The 18,898-nt window shown below is 43.4% G+C and overlaps 1 protein-coding gene across 1 annotated transcript in view; it reads right to left on the bottom strand.

The window, feature by feature from the left end:
- Nucleotides 1-17,524, bottom strand: part of LOC132831030 (F-box/LRR-repeat protein 20) — a 214,301-nt gene extending 196,777 nt beyond the window's left edge. Inside the window, exon 1 of the mRNA XM_060849068.1 lies at nt 17,137-17,524. Coding sequence (XP_060705051.1) covers nt 17,137-17,166 — 30 coding nt within the window. The 5' untranslated portion in view covers nt 17,167-17,524. The remainder of the gene's footprint in view (nt 1-17,136) is intronic.
- Nucleotides 17,525-18,898: the final 1,374 nt, after the last annotated feature.

Raw genomic sequence — 18,898 nt, 5'->3', positions numbered from 1 at the left:
TATACGTTTACAGTTAATCACTGTGTACTAATTTCTAAAGAGAGTTCAGGTAGCTCAGTTGACTGGCCAGCTAGTTGGCTATGCAGAATAACACTAATTTAAGAACATGGCAATTAGTGTCACTGTGTGTAAAGGAGCCTAATTCTGAGTGTCTTTCTGAAAATCCACAAACAAACATCAGAAACTCTCAAAGGCGATTAATTCAATTTTACAGCTTTAGCTTTGCAAACAGGACAATTCAGCACAAGAGATCATGGAAACTCTACTTAAGAATGGAAGTTGGACTTCAATTTAAGCGAGGGAATCAAGTGCAATATTTCCAAGTTGACTGATGACAGAGCTATTTGCTGAGAAGGATGCAATAAAGCTTTCAGGACAATGCAGACGAGTTGAGTCAATGAGCAAATGCATGGCAGACAGTATGATGTGAATAAGGGGATAAATCAGGAAGGTCAATGGACTATTGGCCCTTATTTCAAGGTTTGAAAAGTGCGGCGCTGGAAAAGCATAGCAGGTCAGGCAGCATCCGAGGAACAGGACAGTCAACATTTCATTAGGAATTTCTGAAGAAGGACTGATGCCCAAAACCCAGATTCTCCTGCTCCTCGGATGCTGCCTGACCAGCTGTGCTTTTCCAGCACCACACTGATTGATCTCCAGCATTTGCAGTCCTCACTTTTTCCTTATTTCAAGGAGCCTGGAGTATGTGTAGGGAAACCTTACTGCAACTGTACAAGATATTGGAGATACCACACTTGGACTACTGAGTGGTTTTAATCCCTTTATTTAGAAGGGAAGATATGGTTTAATCAGAAGCAGTTGAGAGAGAGGGTTTACTACTGTGATCCCTGGTATGGAGGGATTGCCTTATGGAGTGAAGATACACAGGTCAAGAGACTTTATTCACATAAGTTTAGAAAAATGAGAGGTGATCTCATTGAAACATGTAACAATCTTATAGGACTTGACTGGATAAATGCTGAGAGGATGTTTGCTTGTATAGAAAAGTCCAGGACTAGATGGTACAGTCACCAAATAAAGGGATGCCAATTTAAGACTGACCAAAAAACAAGAGGAATTTCTTCTCAGAGATTGGAGTGTCTTAGGAACTCCTTGCCAGAAAGAGCTGTGGAGGCAGAGTTTTTCTTGTGCATAATTAAGGGGGAGTTAGATTCTTGACCAGGTGGGGAATCACTGGTGACACAGGAAAGTGGATGCGAGGATTGTCAGATTGCCCATGACCCTACCGAATGGTGGAGCAAGCACGGGGTGGTGAAGGGGGCAAACAGCTTACTCCTGTTCCCATTTCTTCTGGGATGTGAAGTTATCTACTTCAGCTGGAAAAAAAATAGATTTGCAGAGTATTATTTAAATTGTGATAGATTGGAAAATGCCTGTGCATAAAAATAAACAACAAACCAGAGAGTGTTCCTATACCCCAAAACTCAAATGAAAGCAAGCAGACAGGAAACCAGATTGATAAGGTAGATAATTCATTCAAAAGCAAATGGCCTTCATTGCTAAAAAGAGGTTAGAGTACAGAAATGAGAAGTCTTACTAAAGTTATGTAGGGCCTCAGTGAGATTACACCTGGAGTATTATGCACAGTTTTGATCTTGTCGTCTAAGAGGTGTAATTGGCTTAAATGAAGTACAGTGAAGGTTCACCAGAGATTCCAAATGACTGACCAGCAATTCCAGCAGAGGTTGAATCAACTGGACATGTAGTCACTGGAGTTTAGAAGAAAAAAAAGTTCCGACAGGGCTGAACAGATTGTCCCTGTAACCGATGTTTCTCCAAGCCAAGAGGCCTTAGTCTCAGGATACTTAGGTGACGACTTTGGACAAAGTTTGAAAAGAAAAATGTCTTCAGTGAGGATGGCGAGCCTGTGGAATTGTTTACTATGGAAGGCTATGGAGGGGAGTCAGAAATATATTTTAGAAAAAGGGAGAGATAATTTATTTTTGTAGAAGCTAAAAAAGGTGCCAAGGTGAACACAGAAGAGAGCAGTACTATGGCATTGCAAGAGGGGACCAGCCACAACCATAACAAATAGAATGATGAGCTTGATCGGCTAAATAGAAAATGGCAACAGGCATAGACCATGTTTCAAATTTTTAGATTTTTCTTCATGATTTAGCAGATTTAAGCCAGCGTATAAAAATTAAAGCAAGGCGAAACTCTAGGCAAAGCAGGTGATTAAACTCATTCTAGGTGCAAGGGCAGCATGGTGACTCAGTGGTTAACACTACTGCCTCATAGCACCAGCAACCTGGGTTCGAATCCAACCTCAGACGACTGTGTGGAGTTTGCACGTTCTCCCCATGTCTGTGTGGGTTTCCTCTGGGTGCTCCAGTTTCCTCCCACAGTCCAAAGATGTGCAGGTCAGGTGAATTGGCCATGCTAAATTGTCTATAGTGTTCAGTGATGTGTACATAAGGTGCATTAGTCAGAGGTAAATGTAAGGTTACTGTTTGGAGGGTCAGTGGTGGGCCTGTTTCCATACTGGAGGGATTCTATTCTATGAACCGATGACCACTCTGCTAAATCCCATTTAGACTGACGCGCGATTTCTGCCGAGATAAAGGAGCCCTAAATAGTACTACAAATGATGAGAACCAGCTCAGCTGCCAATAGAACAAATAAAATGGAATCAATTAAAAAGCAGCTATTAAAGTGTCTGAGAGACCAATTCTCATTATGGGGCCACCACCAAAAGCAGTTCTGGCTTCAGCAGCAGCAGCACTGCAATATAGAATGATTCAGTGTTTAATGCCTCCAGCAGCACATACAAATAAATGTCACACAGAGACAGAGACAGAGACAGCCAGCCAGTGCCAGCCCACCAGACTCTCTCTGGAGGTGCAGTTACATCAGCAACAGGATAAACCACTAGCTCCAGCATTATGACCTGCCTGCTGTTTTTGGGCTAGGTCATGTGTACAGTAGCCCTTCTCATCTGTACAGCCTTAATAACTTTAATCACCAAGTCATTAGGCAAGCTACATTATTGCATCTTAGCACAATAGGTCACTCACTTCCAGACTCAGTGGAGGGCTTCATTATTTTCTAACAGAAACAGCAATCAACAAACAACTGCTCCGAGGATACAGCAGCGAGGGACAAAAAAAAATTAGTGGCCTACAGCTGCAGTTGACATCTCTTCCACATCAGCCAGCGACAATGCGAGTGAAATACAGACAAGATTGTGTAGTCCAATCTTTCCCAAACTCACTCAACAGGTCACCTTTGCCTGCTTTCTCTCTGTATTTGGCAGGCAGACTACGGAATAAAACAAATACTCAACAAAACAATAATATCGACTATGCCCTCCACCGCATCTCCTCCACTTCCCGCTCCTCCGTCCTTGAGCCCCGCTCCTCCAACCGCCACCAGGACAGAACCCCACTGGTTCTCACCTACCACCCCACCAACCTCCGTATACAACGCATCATCCGCCGTCATTTCCGCCACCTCCAAACGGACCCCACCACCAGGGATATATTTCCCTCCCCTCCCCTATCAGCGTTCCACAAAGACCACTCACTTCGTGACTCCCTCATCAGGTCCACACCCCCCCCCCACCAACCCAACCTCCACTCCCGGCACCTTCCTCTGCAACCGCAGGAAATGCAAAACTTGCGCCCACACCTCCACACTCACTTCCCTCCAAGGCCCCAAGGGATCCTTCCATATCCGCCACAAGTTCACCTGTACCTCCACACACGTCATTTATTGCATCCGCTGCACCCGATGTGGCCTCCTCTACATTGGGGAGACGGGCCGCTTACTTGCGGAACGCTTCAGAGAACACCTCAGGGACGCCTGGACCAACCAACCCAACCACCCCGTGGCTCAACACTAACTCTCCCTCCCACTCCACCGAGGACATGCAGGTCCTTGGACTCCTCCACTGGCAAAACATAACACGACGGTTGGAGGAAGAGCGCCTCATCTTCCGCCTGGGAACCCTCCAACCACAAGGGATGAACTCAGATTTCTCCAGTTTCCTCATTTCCCCTCCCCCCACCTTGTCTCAGTCGGTTCCCTCAACTCAGCACCGCCCTCCTAACCTGCAATCTTTTTCCTAACCTCTCCGCCCCCACCCCACTCCGGCCTATCACCCTCACCTTGACCTCCTTCCACCTATCACATCTCCATCGCCCCTCCCCCAAGTCCCTCCTCCCTACCTTTTATCTTAGCCTGCCTGGCACTCTCTCCTCATTCCTGATGAAGGGCTAATGCCCGAAACGTCGAATTTCCTGTTCCTTGGATGCTGCCTGACCTGCTGTGCTTTAACCAGCAACACATTTTTCAACAATAATATAAGCAAGTTGATGAAGGTAGGGCTTCATTTGCAAGAATCAACCTCTTCACTTTCTGTTTAGAATCAAAACGGTCAGAGTATCTCCAAGGAACATCAATTTGAGTTGTCAAATCTGTAAACATTTTCAAAACCAGTTACTTTAAGTTTAATTCATTTAAAATATTATACAGAAGCTCATTTCAAACAAAGATATTTAGTGATTTCCAGTCTCAAATAGCTTTTAAAAAAACTTTGTGAAATATAGTCACTGCCACAATGGAGGAATAACCAGCTGGCTCACAGTTGACAGCACAGTGGCTCAGAGGTTAGCTCTGGTTTCCTCCCACAGTCCAAAGATGTGCAGGTCAGGTGAATGGGCCATGTTAAATTGCCCATAGTGTTAAGGTGCATTAGTCAGAGGGAAATGGGTCTGGGTGGGTTACTCTTCAGAGGGTTGGTGTGGATTTGTTGGGCCAAAGGGCCTGTTTCCACATTGAGAATTTAATAAGGTTAGATTCCCTACAAAGAGCCAAGATGGAAGAATTGAATCTGTTTCAGTGATGTTTCTTGAGGAATAAACTATGACCATGACACTAAGGAGACTTTGTGCTCTTCTCCAAAAAGGAGAAGGATTTGTTACATCCATTGGAAGAGGAAGCTGGGGCCTCAGTTCAACATCTCCTCCAAAAAGGTAGCTCTTCAAACAATGCATCACTTTCTCCACATTGTATTAGGAGTGTCAGGCTGGAACATGGGCTCAAATATCTTGTGAAGTTTGAACCTATGATCTCCTGACTCAGAGCAAACCGTGTAAGTACTGACACTAATTGCAGGAGATAGAGAAACAAAGCTGGGCATGGGTAAATTGATGTTAGCAATGCCCAGAATGATGCATAAGAAGAGTCAGACAGAATCTGACTATGCACGTCATTTCAAAGTGTGATGATTTGGTTGGTATAAAATGGTGGCTGAACCTACTGATTCAACAGTTTTGTTGGGAAAATTAATCAGAGCTGAAAATGTGTTGCTGGAAAGACGCAGGTCAGGCAGCATCCAAGGAGCAGGAGAATCAACTTTTTGGGCATGAGCCCTTCTTCAGGAATGAGGAGAGTGCACCAAGCAGGCTAAGATAAAAGGTAGGGAGGAGGGACTTGGGGGAGGGGCGTTGGAAATGAGATAGGTAGGAGGTGGTTAAGGTGAGGGTGATGGGCCGGAGTGAGGGTGGGGGCAGAGAGGTCAGGAAGAAGGTTGCAGGTTAGGAAGGTGGTGCTGAGTTCGAGGGTTGGGACTGAGACAAGGTGAGGGGGGGGGGGGGGGGGGGGGGGAAAAAGGGGGAGGGATAATGAAGAAACTGGAGAAATCGGAGTTCATCCCTAGTGGTTGGAGGAGGTTTCCTTGGCAGAAGACGAGGCGCTCTTCCTCCAGCCATCGTGTTGCTATGGTCTGGCGATGGAGGAGTCCAAGGACCTGCATGTCCTTGGTGGAGTGGAAGGGGGGGTTAAGTGTTAAGCCACGGGATGGTTGGGTTGGTTGGTCCGGGTGTGCTAGAGAGGTGTTCTCTGAAACATCCTGCAAGTAGGCAGCCTGTCTTCCCAATATAGAGGAGGCCACATCGGGTGCAGTGGATGCAGTAAATGGTGTGTGTGGAGGTGCAGGTGAATTTGTGGTGGATATGGAAACATTTTCAGCTCTGATCTCCAGCATCTGCAGTCCTCACTTTCTCCTAGAAAATCAGAGGGCAGCTTTTTAAAAAAAAGCACCGTGGGGGCGGCACGGTGGTTAGCACTGCTGCCTCACAGCGCCTGAGACCCGGGTTCAATTCCCGTCTCAGGCGACTGACTGTGTGGAGTTTGCACGTTCTCCCCGTGTCTGCGTGGGTTTCCTCCGGGTGCTCCGCTTTCCTCCCACAGTCCAAAGATGTGCGGGTCAGGTGAATTGGCCATGCTAAATTGCCCGTAGTGTTAGGTAAGGGGTAAATGTAGGGGTATTGGTGGGTTGCGCTTCGGCGGGTCGGTGTGGACTTGTTGGGCCGAAGGGCCTGTTTCCACACTGTAAGTAATCTAATCTAAAAACATTTTAATCCAAAAGACCTTGCCACTTAATTCTGCATTAACATGCAAGTTGTTAAAACTCCAAGCAATTACCACTTCTAATTCTGTTACCTTGACCAGCCCTAACCCCTTCTTTCTCTCCTGTGCCTCAGCCCTTCACTGCCACTACCTTCAGTCTGTTAACACTTTCATAGGAGATGTACTTTAAAAGGAAAATATGGTTCAAATATATTTAGTCAGCAAGAAATGTGCGTTGATTTAGATTTAACAGTATTGTGAATCTAGCTTATGCACATAATAGGCTTCCTTAGTAGATTTAGCATTTTGAAGGAATAACTTCGACAACAGTAGAGTAACCACTTCCACAAAATTCCCATTTTTATTTCTGCTGACTTAAGATTGAAAAAAAAATGCCTGCTCTTACTACAGCTCGAAATGAAAGTCAACTTTAATTGATATATATCACATATTGATCAAAACGTGATCAAAGCAAGTTATTGGATAGAACATTTCACAAGACAGGGGTTCACAATTTTTTTTTTAAATATCTGGAATTGACAAAATAACAGACCTCCCATGCTGTTGATATCAGTCCAAAGTCAAACTGTTTCAGAATCAACACATTAATAATTACTATTGTGCACAGAAAACAAACACCAAACCTACAGCATCTGTGTAGGCCCAGGGCTAAAAGACAGGTTGAGGAAAATGCTGCAAATGTGTTGCTGGTTAAAGCACAGCAGGTTAGGCAGCATCCAAGGAATAGGAAATTCGACGTTGCGGGCATAAGCCCTTCATCCTGATGAAGGGCTTATGCCCGAAACGTCGAATTTCCTATTCCTTGGATGCTGCCTAACCTGCTGTGCTTTAACCAGCAACACATTTTCAGCTGTGATCTCCAGCATCTGCAGACCTCATTTTTTACCCCTAGGTTGAGGAAAATAACAGGCTACTACATCTGATCACTATTCAGATATGCTGATAAAAGGTACTGATGAATACATCTTGCTATTGGAGCCAACCCACAAGGTGTCATTACATTGCGCAGTGGATGGGATGGTGGAAGTCACATTACCTCAAGACAACATTCCCTCACAAAACTACCAACTCTGACTATCTGTAACTGAACTCCACCAGTAGCCTATAGCCCTGCTCCACAATACACAAAGTCACCACAATAATTAATCATGTAATGCCATGTCCAATACAGTGGTGGGGAAAGTTGTTAGAATCCACAATCAAAGATTTGGTTAGTTTAAAACAAAAATCTCTGCAAAGGAACAGGATCAAGACCAGTGAAATAGTTCTTGGTTCAATAAACTACTAATGTTTCAGACAAGTAATTTATATTTCTGAACAGCCAAAACCAGATCATTGCCTTATGCCCACTCTCCCAAGCATCTCATTTCTTGCTTCTACAAAGCTTTCAATACCGTACAAAATCATCTGCAAACACTTAACTCAGCACTACACCTTGTAAACAAATAGCTTGTTCTAGGAGAACAAGGTCCAACAAGGAACAATTGTACATCATGTTCCCAAAATAAAATACACAATGATTTGCAAGGACAAATACATTTCTGTACATGCAAACAAACTCTCATTTGGGAGAAAAATTGAGACAAGATGTTCATATCAACCAATATTTAAAATCTGCCAGTCATGGCTGACTAGCCATTAAAGGGAGAAATGTGAGTGTGCAAACCAATGGAAGGAATTAGACAGAAAGGAAAAAGTGAAAAAAGTACCACAACTATGCCTAACCTCTCATCGATTATAAATGGAACAAGTATCACCAACAGAGGGCATGAGGATTAAACGGCTTCCCTCTTCCCCACAGCACACCTTAATCTCAACTGCGCCACCCACAAGTTGTCCACAATCAGCTCTCAAAAAAATGCCAAAAGGTCGAGATGTCACAGTAATGCAGCTCAGGGTAAGGCTCCAGGTACATGGTTTCAGGTGTTGTCCCAGCAGCTGCTGGAATTTAATTACAGCATTCTAGAACATAAAATTTGTCTCAGACTTTTGACAATTGTGATGGGTTACTGTAAAAACTCAAGTGGTTCAATAATCTCCTTTAGGAAAGGAAACCTGTATCCTTACCATGATCTGACCAGGTGCCATCCCATCCCACCTCCCAAAGCAAAAACACTCACTCCATTTTACCTCCTCCATCTTTATTCCAGGACCTGAAGGGAAGAGAGAACAATTGCTCCTGTCACAGACACACGAGTTTATACTCTTCTCTGGAAGAGCAATTTCTCAATAAGCTATATAGTCATTTTACTGGAAGGACCATCCAGATAAGGTAACATACATTAATTGGGTAACCACTACATTCAACAAGGATCAACAGTAAAAGATTAAGCCATCTGCTGTTACGGGATAACTGGTTTCACATAAATGAATACTTTTTACCTAGTTAAACTGGCTTACATACTGAATACTTCCAGTATTGTTAAATGGCTCTACATAATGACTGCTTTTCCACCTTGTTAACCCATCACCCTTGCCTCCAGCATTCCATTGTTAACTATGTTCTTATCTAATCTGAGTCATACTCGGCTGAAACTCTTGTTTCATAACACTCAATACTCTTTCCCTGCCTGCTTATACCTGATACACATTCTCACAGGACGTGACACCAGACTACAGGCAGTGTGGTTAGGTGTTGACTGACTGCTTGCAGTGGCCTAGCAAGCCACTGGCCCCAATTGCCGTGAGCCCAATGTAAGGGATAGAGTGAAGACACTAACATGCCTAAGCAAATGTGATGTGGTAATGTCACCCTGGAAAGCAAGTCTGAAAAATATATTCTAAAAGTTAAAATTACCCTTGAAATAAGAGAAACTTCAGCACAGAATTAATTTTTAATTTAGGAAATCAGTGTAACATTTTTTTTTAAATTTCCTTTGTGCCTTGTGCAGCCTAGAATATTACCACTCACTTACAACCTAGGAGGTTTGAGCTGAAGCCTCAAAAACTAGACCCCAAATGCACATCATTGGCAGTCCCTCGCAGGTCAGGATTACTCACCCCCACTCTCAGGGAGAGTCTGTAGGTGGCTGAACAAACTCATGCAGCTACCACAGACTCTGTTACACTTGGGGCAGATGGTGGTCACAGGAAGAGATGGTTGGAGGGTTGGCATGACAGTGCGATCCTTTGCAGTTTGCACCTGGCTTCCATTTCTTTCCCCCCAGTATGAGAAGTCTCGAGGTGCTCGACACCTTCCCAGATTCTCCTCCTCCTCCTCTACTTTGGAAGGTCTTGGGCCAAAGACTCCCAGGTGTCTGTAGAAATGTTGCACTTCGCCATGGAAATCTTATGCCCATTTACTACACTGCTCTTCACTTCAGAATTGGAAATGCTGGAAGTTCAGAGTTGGTCTCATGATGCCACAATTAACCAAGAACTTAAGCTTGTTCAGATGGACACAAATCTAGTCAGGATTCCTGCACAGGTGCAGGACCTATTTCATGTTTTTCTGTGCATTGGGCAAAACTAATAAGTTTTTCAATAAGTTAATCAATAGCTTCATCAGCATTTATACCTACATGGAAAATTATTCAACTACTGCAACAGAGGAAACACAGCAGCCAGTTTTGCCCAGAGGAAGATCATATAAATAGCACTGTGATAACAACCAGAGGCCAGTAACCTGTTTATCTAGCAAAGGTGGTTGAGACACAAATATTGGTCAAGATATCACAGAAGTGATAAATACTTCTTTGGAATTGTGCCAGTGAATTTTTGCATCCTACAAAGCAGGCACTTCCAACTGTGCAGTGCTCCCTCAGTACCAAATGTGAACTTGTACTCAAGTGCTCGAGTGCGTCTTGAATACATAACCATCCAATGTAAGAATGCACTATCCAACATCCTCAAGGCTGCAATTTCAGACCAAATAAACTTTTCCATTCCTGCATTATTTAAATCAAAGCATCATGGCTAATTTGGATTGACTGACTACCCTAGGTAAATAGCAGAGGTATGTTAATTATAGCCCAAGGAGAGTGCAGGAGGCCAGCAGCCAAAGTCAAGGCAACTCATTTCTACTTGATACTACATTATCTAGTTCATTCCTCTTAATGGTGTTGCATATCTGGAAATGTTTTAAATATTTGTTTTGTAGATGCCAGTGGATAAATGGTAAATCAGAATATCACAATCTAGAATGTGCAGCTTGGGATACATGGAGATTATTTATACTTGTACGTGGCCCTTAGGGATCTAAGATAAGCATCTAAGCTGCTCAAAACAATGCAAAGCTTGGACAGTCTTGCTTAATAAGATTCTCTATACACAGATTTGAAAATATAACCCAGCTGGTGAGGAGTGGTGTGTGCTCCATGATTCCCTAACTAACTATGACCTCAAGAAACTCAAATTCCAATATTAAATCAAATTTAAATGTTAAATCAAATCTGAAAATGAAAGCAAGCAGATGAACAGGGTTCTATTGCAAGATGTTCAGTAATCTCCATAATTAAACATATTTATTCAAATTGGAGGCAATTCAAAAAAGGCCAAAATAAAACAAATTGGAAAGATGTTAGTAAACAGCAGACAAATTGTAGAGGATGGGGTTTACTGGGGGTGGATATCACACATGAACCTACAAATCAGGAGCCGAAATAGGACATTGGGGAAGGCCTGAAGGGCCCCATCACTAAATAAGTTAAATGGCTAATCAACAACTTTTGATTCCTTTGCCTGTCCACCTCCATCACCTTGAGGCAGCAAGTTCCAAATTCTCATAACCCTCTTAGAAAAAAAACAATATCTTACTTCTACTGCAAACAGCATTCCCTAACTTTAAAACAATGCCACCTCGTTCTGCATTCACCCACAAGAGGAAACATCCTTTCCACATCCAGGATTGCATACACTTCAATCGACTCATCTTTTCACGTTCTAAACCCCAGTGAAAACTAGCCAAGTATATCCAATCTTTTCTCAAAAAAAGGATAAACTGCTCATTTGAGGTACTCATGAACCCATTCTGAAATTACCTGTAATGTATTTAGATGTTTCCTAAAAAAAAAAGCAAAACTTGACACACTATTTGCAATGCGGTCTCAACAATGTTCTGTTCAATTGAAGCATTACATCTTTATTACAAGAGAAAATTGAACACAAAAGGTAAGGCCAGGATCCCAGAAGCCTCCCTGGTTGTGACTCATACACCAGAACTTCTCGACACTGCTACACCTCAAAATACCACAATCATTCTCCCTTAAAATCTGCTTTCCACTATCTGAAACTGACAAGACATTTTCCTAGTTTGCTTCCCTGTGCAAGAGTACCACATTTTACAAGATCTGAACTTTGAAATTAAAACCAGGAGAATATAGTGCCAGACACCCAGTGGGAATTGAAATAGCACACAATCATCTAGTTGCAGAAGCAGTTATGGGGAGTGTGTTACTGATCATAACTAATGATATACAAAACACAAGCATTACTCTAACCTTTTTCTCCCTATGGAAATTACACTGCTGACACTGATCATTGTCAAATGCTCCACTTGGAATAATACACCATTCCACAGGGACTGACATCCATAGACAAATATACCTTACATCTCATTTTTACAGCAGTCCACACCACCCAACGATGCTAACACACTCCACCCAAACTGTCTTTGACCACTCAAAAATAAAAGAAACATGGACAAAAAAAAAGTTTAGCTTAATTTCAGCTACTAAATAAGCATTCATAAAATGACTATTCCATTAGCTCACTTTATTCCCTATCCCCTTCCCCTGGGACTGACATTTTATATGGTGCGCGCTATGTAATCTGCGGCCAGCAGGGAGCTGTGAATAAGCATAAATTTTTAAAAAGACCAATTAGCTGCTGCATGCACTAACATGTACCTCTGCCACTGAGAGGTAGACACTTGGTTGGTTTCAGCGAAGTTAAAATAAAAGCTTCCCAAGTGATCTTTAAACTGCTCTTCCTTCAGACCCTCTCTTGCAAGGCAGCTGGATAATCAATTATTCCAAGCTCACCCAACATCATGATGCCTTGATGAAAGGCAATTTACAAACATGAAGCAACAATTGCTTGAAGTATACTAAACACTCCTGAAATGTCTCGCTTGAAACCTCTACTGTAAGTTAGAGAACCAAGATGAATGAGAAGGCAATAGAGGAAGCTCAGCCCTCAAAACTCCAACATTCCCCATGGAAGCATCTATCCCCTCAAACACATTCAGTACCTATATACTGAGCTTTGTCCTTTCAAGCACAAGACCATAAAATATAGCAGAATTAGGCCGACTGAGTCAGCACACCATTCGATCACAGACGATATTTTTCTCAAACCCATTCCCCAGTCTGTTCCATGTAACCTTTAATCCCTTTGCTAATAAGGAATTGTCTTGGTCTTAAGTACACTCCACAGCCCTCTGCAGCAATGAACACCATGGATCAACTACTCCCCACCTGAAAATATTCCTCCTCATCTTAGTTTCTAGGAGAAAGTGAGGACTGCAGATGATGGAGATCAGAGTCGAGAGTGCGGTGCTGGAAAAGCACAGCAGGTTAGGCAGCATCCGACGAGCAGTTCAAGGGCTTATACCCGAAACATCGATTCCCCTGCTTCTCGGATGCTGCCTGACCGCCTGTATGTTTCTGGCATCACAATCTCGACTCATCTCAGTTTCTGAAGGGTCATTCCCTCAATCCAAGGCTGTGCTCGTTTTCATTAGATGAGGACCCATCCTCTCCAGGTCCACTCTATCCAGGTCTCTCAGTTTTCTGCAACTTTCAGTGATATGACCCCTCACCCTTCTAAAGTCTCAGTACAGACCCAGAGTGCTCAACTGTTCCTCAAAATGAGGAGCTCTTCATTCCTGGGATCCTTCTTGTGAACCTCCTGTAGACCCATCAAAGGCCAGCACACATCTCCCTTCAATACAGGGCCAAAAACCATTCACAATATTCCAAATACAGTCTGACCAGAGCCTTCCACAGCCTCATCAGTACATCCCTGCTCTGGTATATTAGCCCTGTCAAAAGGAACACCAACATTGCATTTGCTTTCCTAGTAAACCACAAGAGAACCCTGAACTAGGACTCCCAAGTCCCATTATACTTCAGATTTCCAAAGCTTTTTACCCCCATTTAAAAAATAGTCCACACTTCTATTCATGCTACCAAACCTCACCTTTGCCCACATTATATTCAATCTTCCACTTCTTTGTTCACTCTCCTAGCCAATCAATTTGTTCTTTTGGTATTAGAAATGGTACTACAGGACTTCAGTCAGTCAGTCACATGAAACCAGCCAATCTTGGATAACATACACACTTCAAATAGGCCTTTGGTACCCCAGGGATACAGTTCTATACTGCTGACATTGAGGGCTGGAGGGGTGATTTTCAATGGCAGTCTCTGACTTGTAATGACAGCTTGCTCTGTCTCAAATATGCAGAACAAACTGTTGAGACATGGGTCTGATGGATCAATAGATAAAGGACACTGTTGGGGATAACCGGCACACAAAAGAACCCAATCAAGTTTGATAACTAGCTCACGTAAAGTTAGCTGACCTAAACCAGACAACTGGTAAGGATTTAAATGTCCCATGGCTGGACAGATGAAGAAAAGAGAAAAACAGATCCAGCAAGGGTCTCATTCTTAATGAGAAGACCATACCCAAACCCTGTTGGAAGTTACACATGGATGAGCAAGTATAAGTTAAGACTGGACTGCAGTACCCTCTACTACTGATAGAAGAATATCATTGCTTCAATTTCCCTCATTGGAAATGGCTACTTTGGACTTCCAAGTCCACCTTCACCCATATAATGCGCCCCAAAGAGGCAAGAATTTTAAAATGGAGTGAATAAATACCTCTTTAAAATCTTTTAACCAGCAACAGCACTGCAAGGAAGTGTATCATAACATGTAGCACATTAGATGAGGATAGGTAGATAGAGCATCACTCCAGAAAGACTTTTTAAAATCACATCTACTTGCCAGCAATCTATTCCAGTGTCAAGGAAATCATTACAGATCAGCTTGCTGTTGCTTACACATATACCATTTATCACTGGATAGTGATTAATAGCAAGAACTATGATTATTTCCCCTCTTCCATCTCTATTGACGCTGGAGCCAAAGTTAGATGGTTCATCACAAACTGAAGATTGGGTCAAGATAAATTACATGCTATCTTAATTCTGACAAAGGTCAAAATGACTCCTCTCAAGTTTTCCAAGTAGACACTCAGCATGAAGTCACTCTGCTTTACTTTTTCTCCCATTCCGGTCAAAAAAAAAATCTTCATTCCTAAAACTGTACCATTCTTGGTCTGGGCAAGTGCTGTGTTCAAGACACTTTTGGAAAACTGGCAAGGATGGTAACGTTGAAGCAAGAGTGAAAATAAACAAAGAAAATTTCTTTTGGCAATATTACCTTACAATTACGCAAACCATACAAATATATAAAATTGCCATTAAGTCAAGCAGTTCTGCTGTCACATAGTTCAATATAATCTCCGATTAGGATTCATGGGCAACAATCACACAAAGCAATTTTTGGTGGCCTTCAGCTAGTCCACAAAATGCACTCTATCATCTAATATTGTTTCTTTGGTTCTCTCTTCTTTTAATGTACTACTATTGCTTACTAGACATAGTCTAATAACCAATAGTATTAAAAACAACAATGCAAATTCCTGGCATCACAAGAAAAGCTTTTTCCTGTATCACTGGTTCTTCCTGTCACATGTAAGAATATACTCAGACTCCCATTGTAATGTCTACTCTACCCCTGCCAACAATACGACAGCATGTTTTGTGAACAAAGGGCATTCAATTCATCGAGTTCCTTTTTTGGACAAATTAACTCATCACATCGTTCAATCCTTTCTCACAGTGGAAAGGCAGATAATTTGTAACTATTTAAAAGGCATTAGGAATTTCATGCAGAATGTTGAACAACTTTACTGGTTTAGCCACCACTGTTAGCATGGCACAATTCATGGAGAAATCAAATTTGTTGTCCCAAATTTGATTGTTGGGGGGGGGGGGGGGGGGCGGGTTGTGGAGAGAAGAGAGATTGAACTTTTTAAATTTTTTTGACAGTACTGGGACTTGGTAATGACATCAATTTATCTCATTATACATTAGAATACAGCAACATGGGCTAATAAACCAAATCTATCTTTTCAAGACCATCACTACATATTTCACATCGATTTCTTTATTTTACTCTCGCTACTTTTTGGGAAGGCATGCATCTTCATAATAAGTATACATACAAATCAGGAAAGGACTCAAAGTACAGAAGGTCCAGAAGATGCAGAAAGTGCTTACACCTGGATAGAATTGCCTATATGCATAGAGCTGACGATAGCAAATCTTGACATTCAGAATTAACCATAGTTATACACTATAACTGATGGAACCCAAGGAAACTACCCAGCTACAACTGCATCTCTACATGTTGAGATATTACAACTACCTGTTACTTGTAATAAGCTCTGTTAAAAATATATGTCTCCAACACAGTGCAAAGCAAATGTTTCCTCATCCCCATCCAAATTAAACTCACTAAATGCAGACAAAAAAAAAAATCAAACAATGAAATATCAGTGTGGAAGATACCACTCTTACAGTTCATACTCAATTATTCAGTTTTTCATCCTGTTCTATTTAAGTCCTTTTGTTCTTTAGTAATCATCAGAGGTCTAAAACACAAATAGCAATTATAGTTTTCAAGAAGCTGTTTATGCAAAAAGGAAGTTTTTGAAATCATAATGCTAAACTCAGAACTTGGGTGCATTAATTTTTAAAACACCCAAAACTAAAACACAGTCTGGTGTTAATTTGTTAAGCTATAAAAACTGTTTTTTTAGAAAATTAAAATGCCAAATACACAGCACAAGGACAGGAGTTGTGTTTAAAATGCCCAAAACAATCATGCAAGAATGATACCTCCAAGAACAAAATGCTAAGTTAAACATTTAAAGATAATCACTCAAGTTAAAAATCACTTTGAATACTGAATTCAAAACAATGATTCACATTTAGAAATCCCAAACAATAAAAGTATCAGCTCACTTTGTCAAAAAAAGGTCAGTTGAATGAAAAAGGTTCACTTGCAAAAAACAGAAAATGCACATTGTAAAGATAAAGATCAGAAAAATGTCACTTTGTAAAAACAAAAAAAATCAGGAAAACGAAAAATGCCCATTTTTATTACACAGATCAAGAAAAGTGAAAATGAACAAAAAAAGTTATATCAGAGAAGATTTTTTTAAAAAAAAGAGACCGTCAAGAAAAATGAGCAGACGACAATAAAAAGCACTGGCTTTTGAAAACATTTTCATCAGCTGTTGCACATCACACAAAGGAATAAACAGCCTGCTTCAAAAGAGGAATTATGAAAGGAAGTGAAAAGAAAAATCCTTTTACGACATCTGAGGTTTGATTTATACATTTTTACAAAAAAAGAGAAGTGGGTGACGAGGAAGAGCGAGAAGCCAAGGTGTGCTTCGGACACAAGGGGAGGTGCGCTTTGGAAGTGGGCTCACATTTGGGAAAGGGTCGGGGAAAGGGAGAGGAATGCGGTATCTCTGCCGAGGCCTGGCTCAGCGGGGAGACAGCAGGAAAGGGTGAGGGTGAGGGGGGGGATAGGAGCCGGGTGTGAGGGTCTAAAGCGGAGTTGGGGGGGGGGGGGGGGGGGACGGCCTAGCGGAGGCAGAGGTACGGCCGAGGCCTCTACTCCTACCCTCCCTAGCAACCACCGACTGACTCACCTCGAACCTGCTCTTGGTGACTCCATTCATCCTGCCGCCGCCGCTTCTCCCGGAGCCACCTTCCCCCCCACCCCCCCTCCCCCAGCCAGCACACACCGGAGGGAATTGTCTCTCGGTCCCCGTGTCGGTCTTTCTCTCTCTTTGCCTTCTTCAACTTTTCAACAAAAACATTAAAACAAAAACAGACACGACACTCCACCCACCTGCCAACATCCTCGCACCTGATTGGACCGCCAGCCCGGGCCCCCGGCTAACCGGTTTATTTACAAACCCTCTCCCCAAACCCGGCTCCTTCCCACCCAACACCGAGACTCTCCCCTCTCCTGCTCTACAGCCCGAGGCCGCCCACCCGGACCCAGCCTTTACAAGAATAGATAGCGCTTTAAAATCCAAACGTCGCCTTTTAATTCCAGACTTCCGCCTCGGGGCATCAGCTGACCGGCGCTGGCCAATCGGCGTGCTGGGGGCGGGGCCGAACGTGTGGGAAGGCCGGCCTCTGCGTCTACGTCATCTTCGCGGGAGAATCAAGAATGAACCCCGCCCCTTTCCTAACTGAGCTCCACCCCAGCCCCCATGAAGCCCCGCCTCCTGCCCATTGAGTCCCTCCCCTCAGTGACCCCATTCCATTGAGCCCCTCCCCTTAGAGTTCCTGGTCCCGTTGAGCTCCGCCCCTTCATCGCTTAGTTCCGCCCCTCCATCGCTTATCCCCGCCCCTTCACCGACTAGCCCCGCCCCTTCGCCGCTTATCCCCGCCCCTTTACCACATAGCCCCGCCCCTTCACCACTGAGCCTCGTCCCGTTCCCTTTAAGGCGAAAGTGAGGACTGCAGATGCCGGAAATTAGAGTCTTGACCGCCCCCCTTCCCCTGACCCCGCCCATCTCCAAATAAGCTCCGCCCCTTTCCTTATTATGCACCGCCTCTTTCCACTCCCCGCCCCCTTAGCGGATTCCTCGCCCTTACCCCCCCCCGTGGGTTCCGGGATGCTCCACCCCATGCAGGTGGCCCCGCCCCTTCCTTGAAGCACCGCCCACCTTTGTTGTGGCCCCGCCCTCTTCCAATGTTGCTCTTTGAGGCATTTGCTGCTGGTTACTGGTTGAGAGTGTGTTGCTGGAAAAGCACAGCAGGTCAGGCAGCATCCCAGCAGCAGGAGAATGAGGCTCATTCCTGACGGAGCAGTGCTCCGAAAGCTAGTGCTTCCAATTAAACCTGTTGGACACTGAGGATGTCACCTAGACAGGGGACGAAACGTCTACAACACAAATTCCCAGCTCGGCGAACAGAACCACAACAACGAGCACCCGAGCTACAAATCTTCTCACAAACTTATAACCTGGTGTTGTGTGATTTTAACTTTCTTCCCAAAACGTGGACATTCCTGTTCCTCAAATGCTGCCTGACTGTGCTTTTCCAGACTCTAATCTCCAGCATCTGCAGTCCTCACTTTCCTCTTGCTGGTCAGTGGTGCCAGACATACACGAGACATCAGCAGTAGAGCCCAGTTCCCCTTCCTTTTAATTTCAAAAATAGTTATGATAATGGTTACAAATTACAATTGCAACAAGCCGAAAGAACTGCAGATGCTGTAAATCGGTGTGCATCTAATTGCAGCAAGCCCTGAGGCCATGATAATCTCCCCATAACTCCCCCCGCAATGGGGAAGGCAAATGCTGGGGACAATAAAACAGAGGATCTCTAAATGTTAACTCTGTTTCTCTTTCTACAGATCCTGCCACTCCTGCTGGGTTTCTTTATTTTCTTAAA

Source organism: Hemiscyllium ocellatum, chromosome 32, assembly GCF_020745735.1.
Source record: "Hemiscyllium ocellatum isolate sHemOce1 chromosome 32, sHemOce1.pat.X.cur, whole genome shotgun sequence".
Classification (NCBI taxonomy): Eukaryota; Metazoa; Chordata; class Chondrichthyes; order Orectolobiformes; family Hemiscylliidae; genus Hemiscyllium; species Hemiscyllium ocellatum.
Note: the sequence above shows the minus strand (reverse complement) of the source record. Positions and strands in the feature narration are given on the sequence as shown.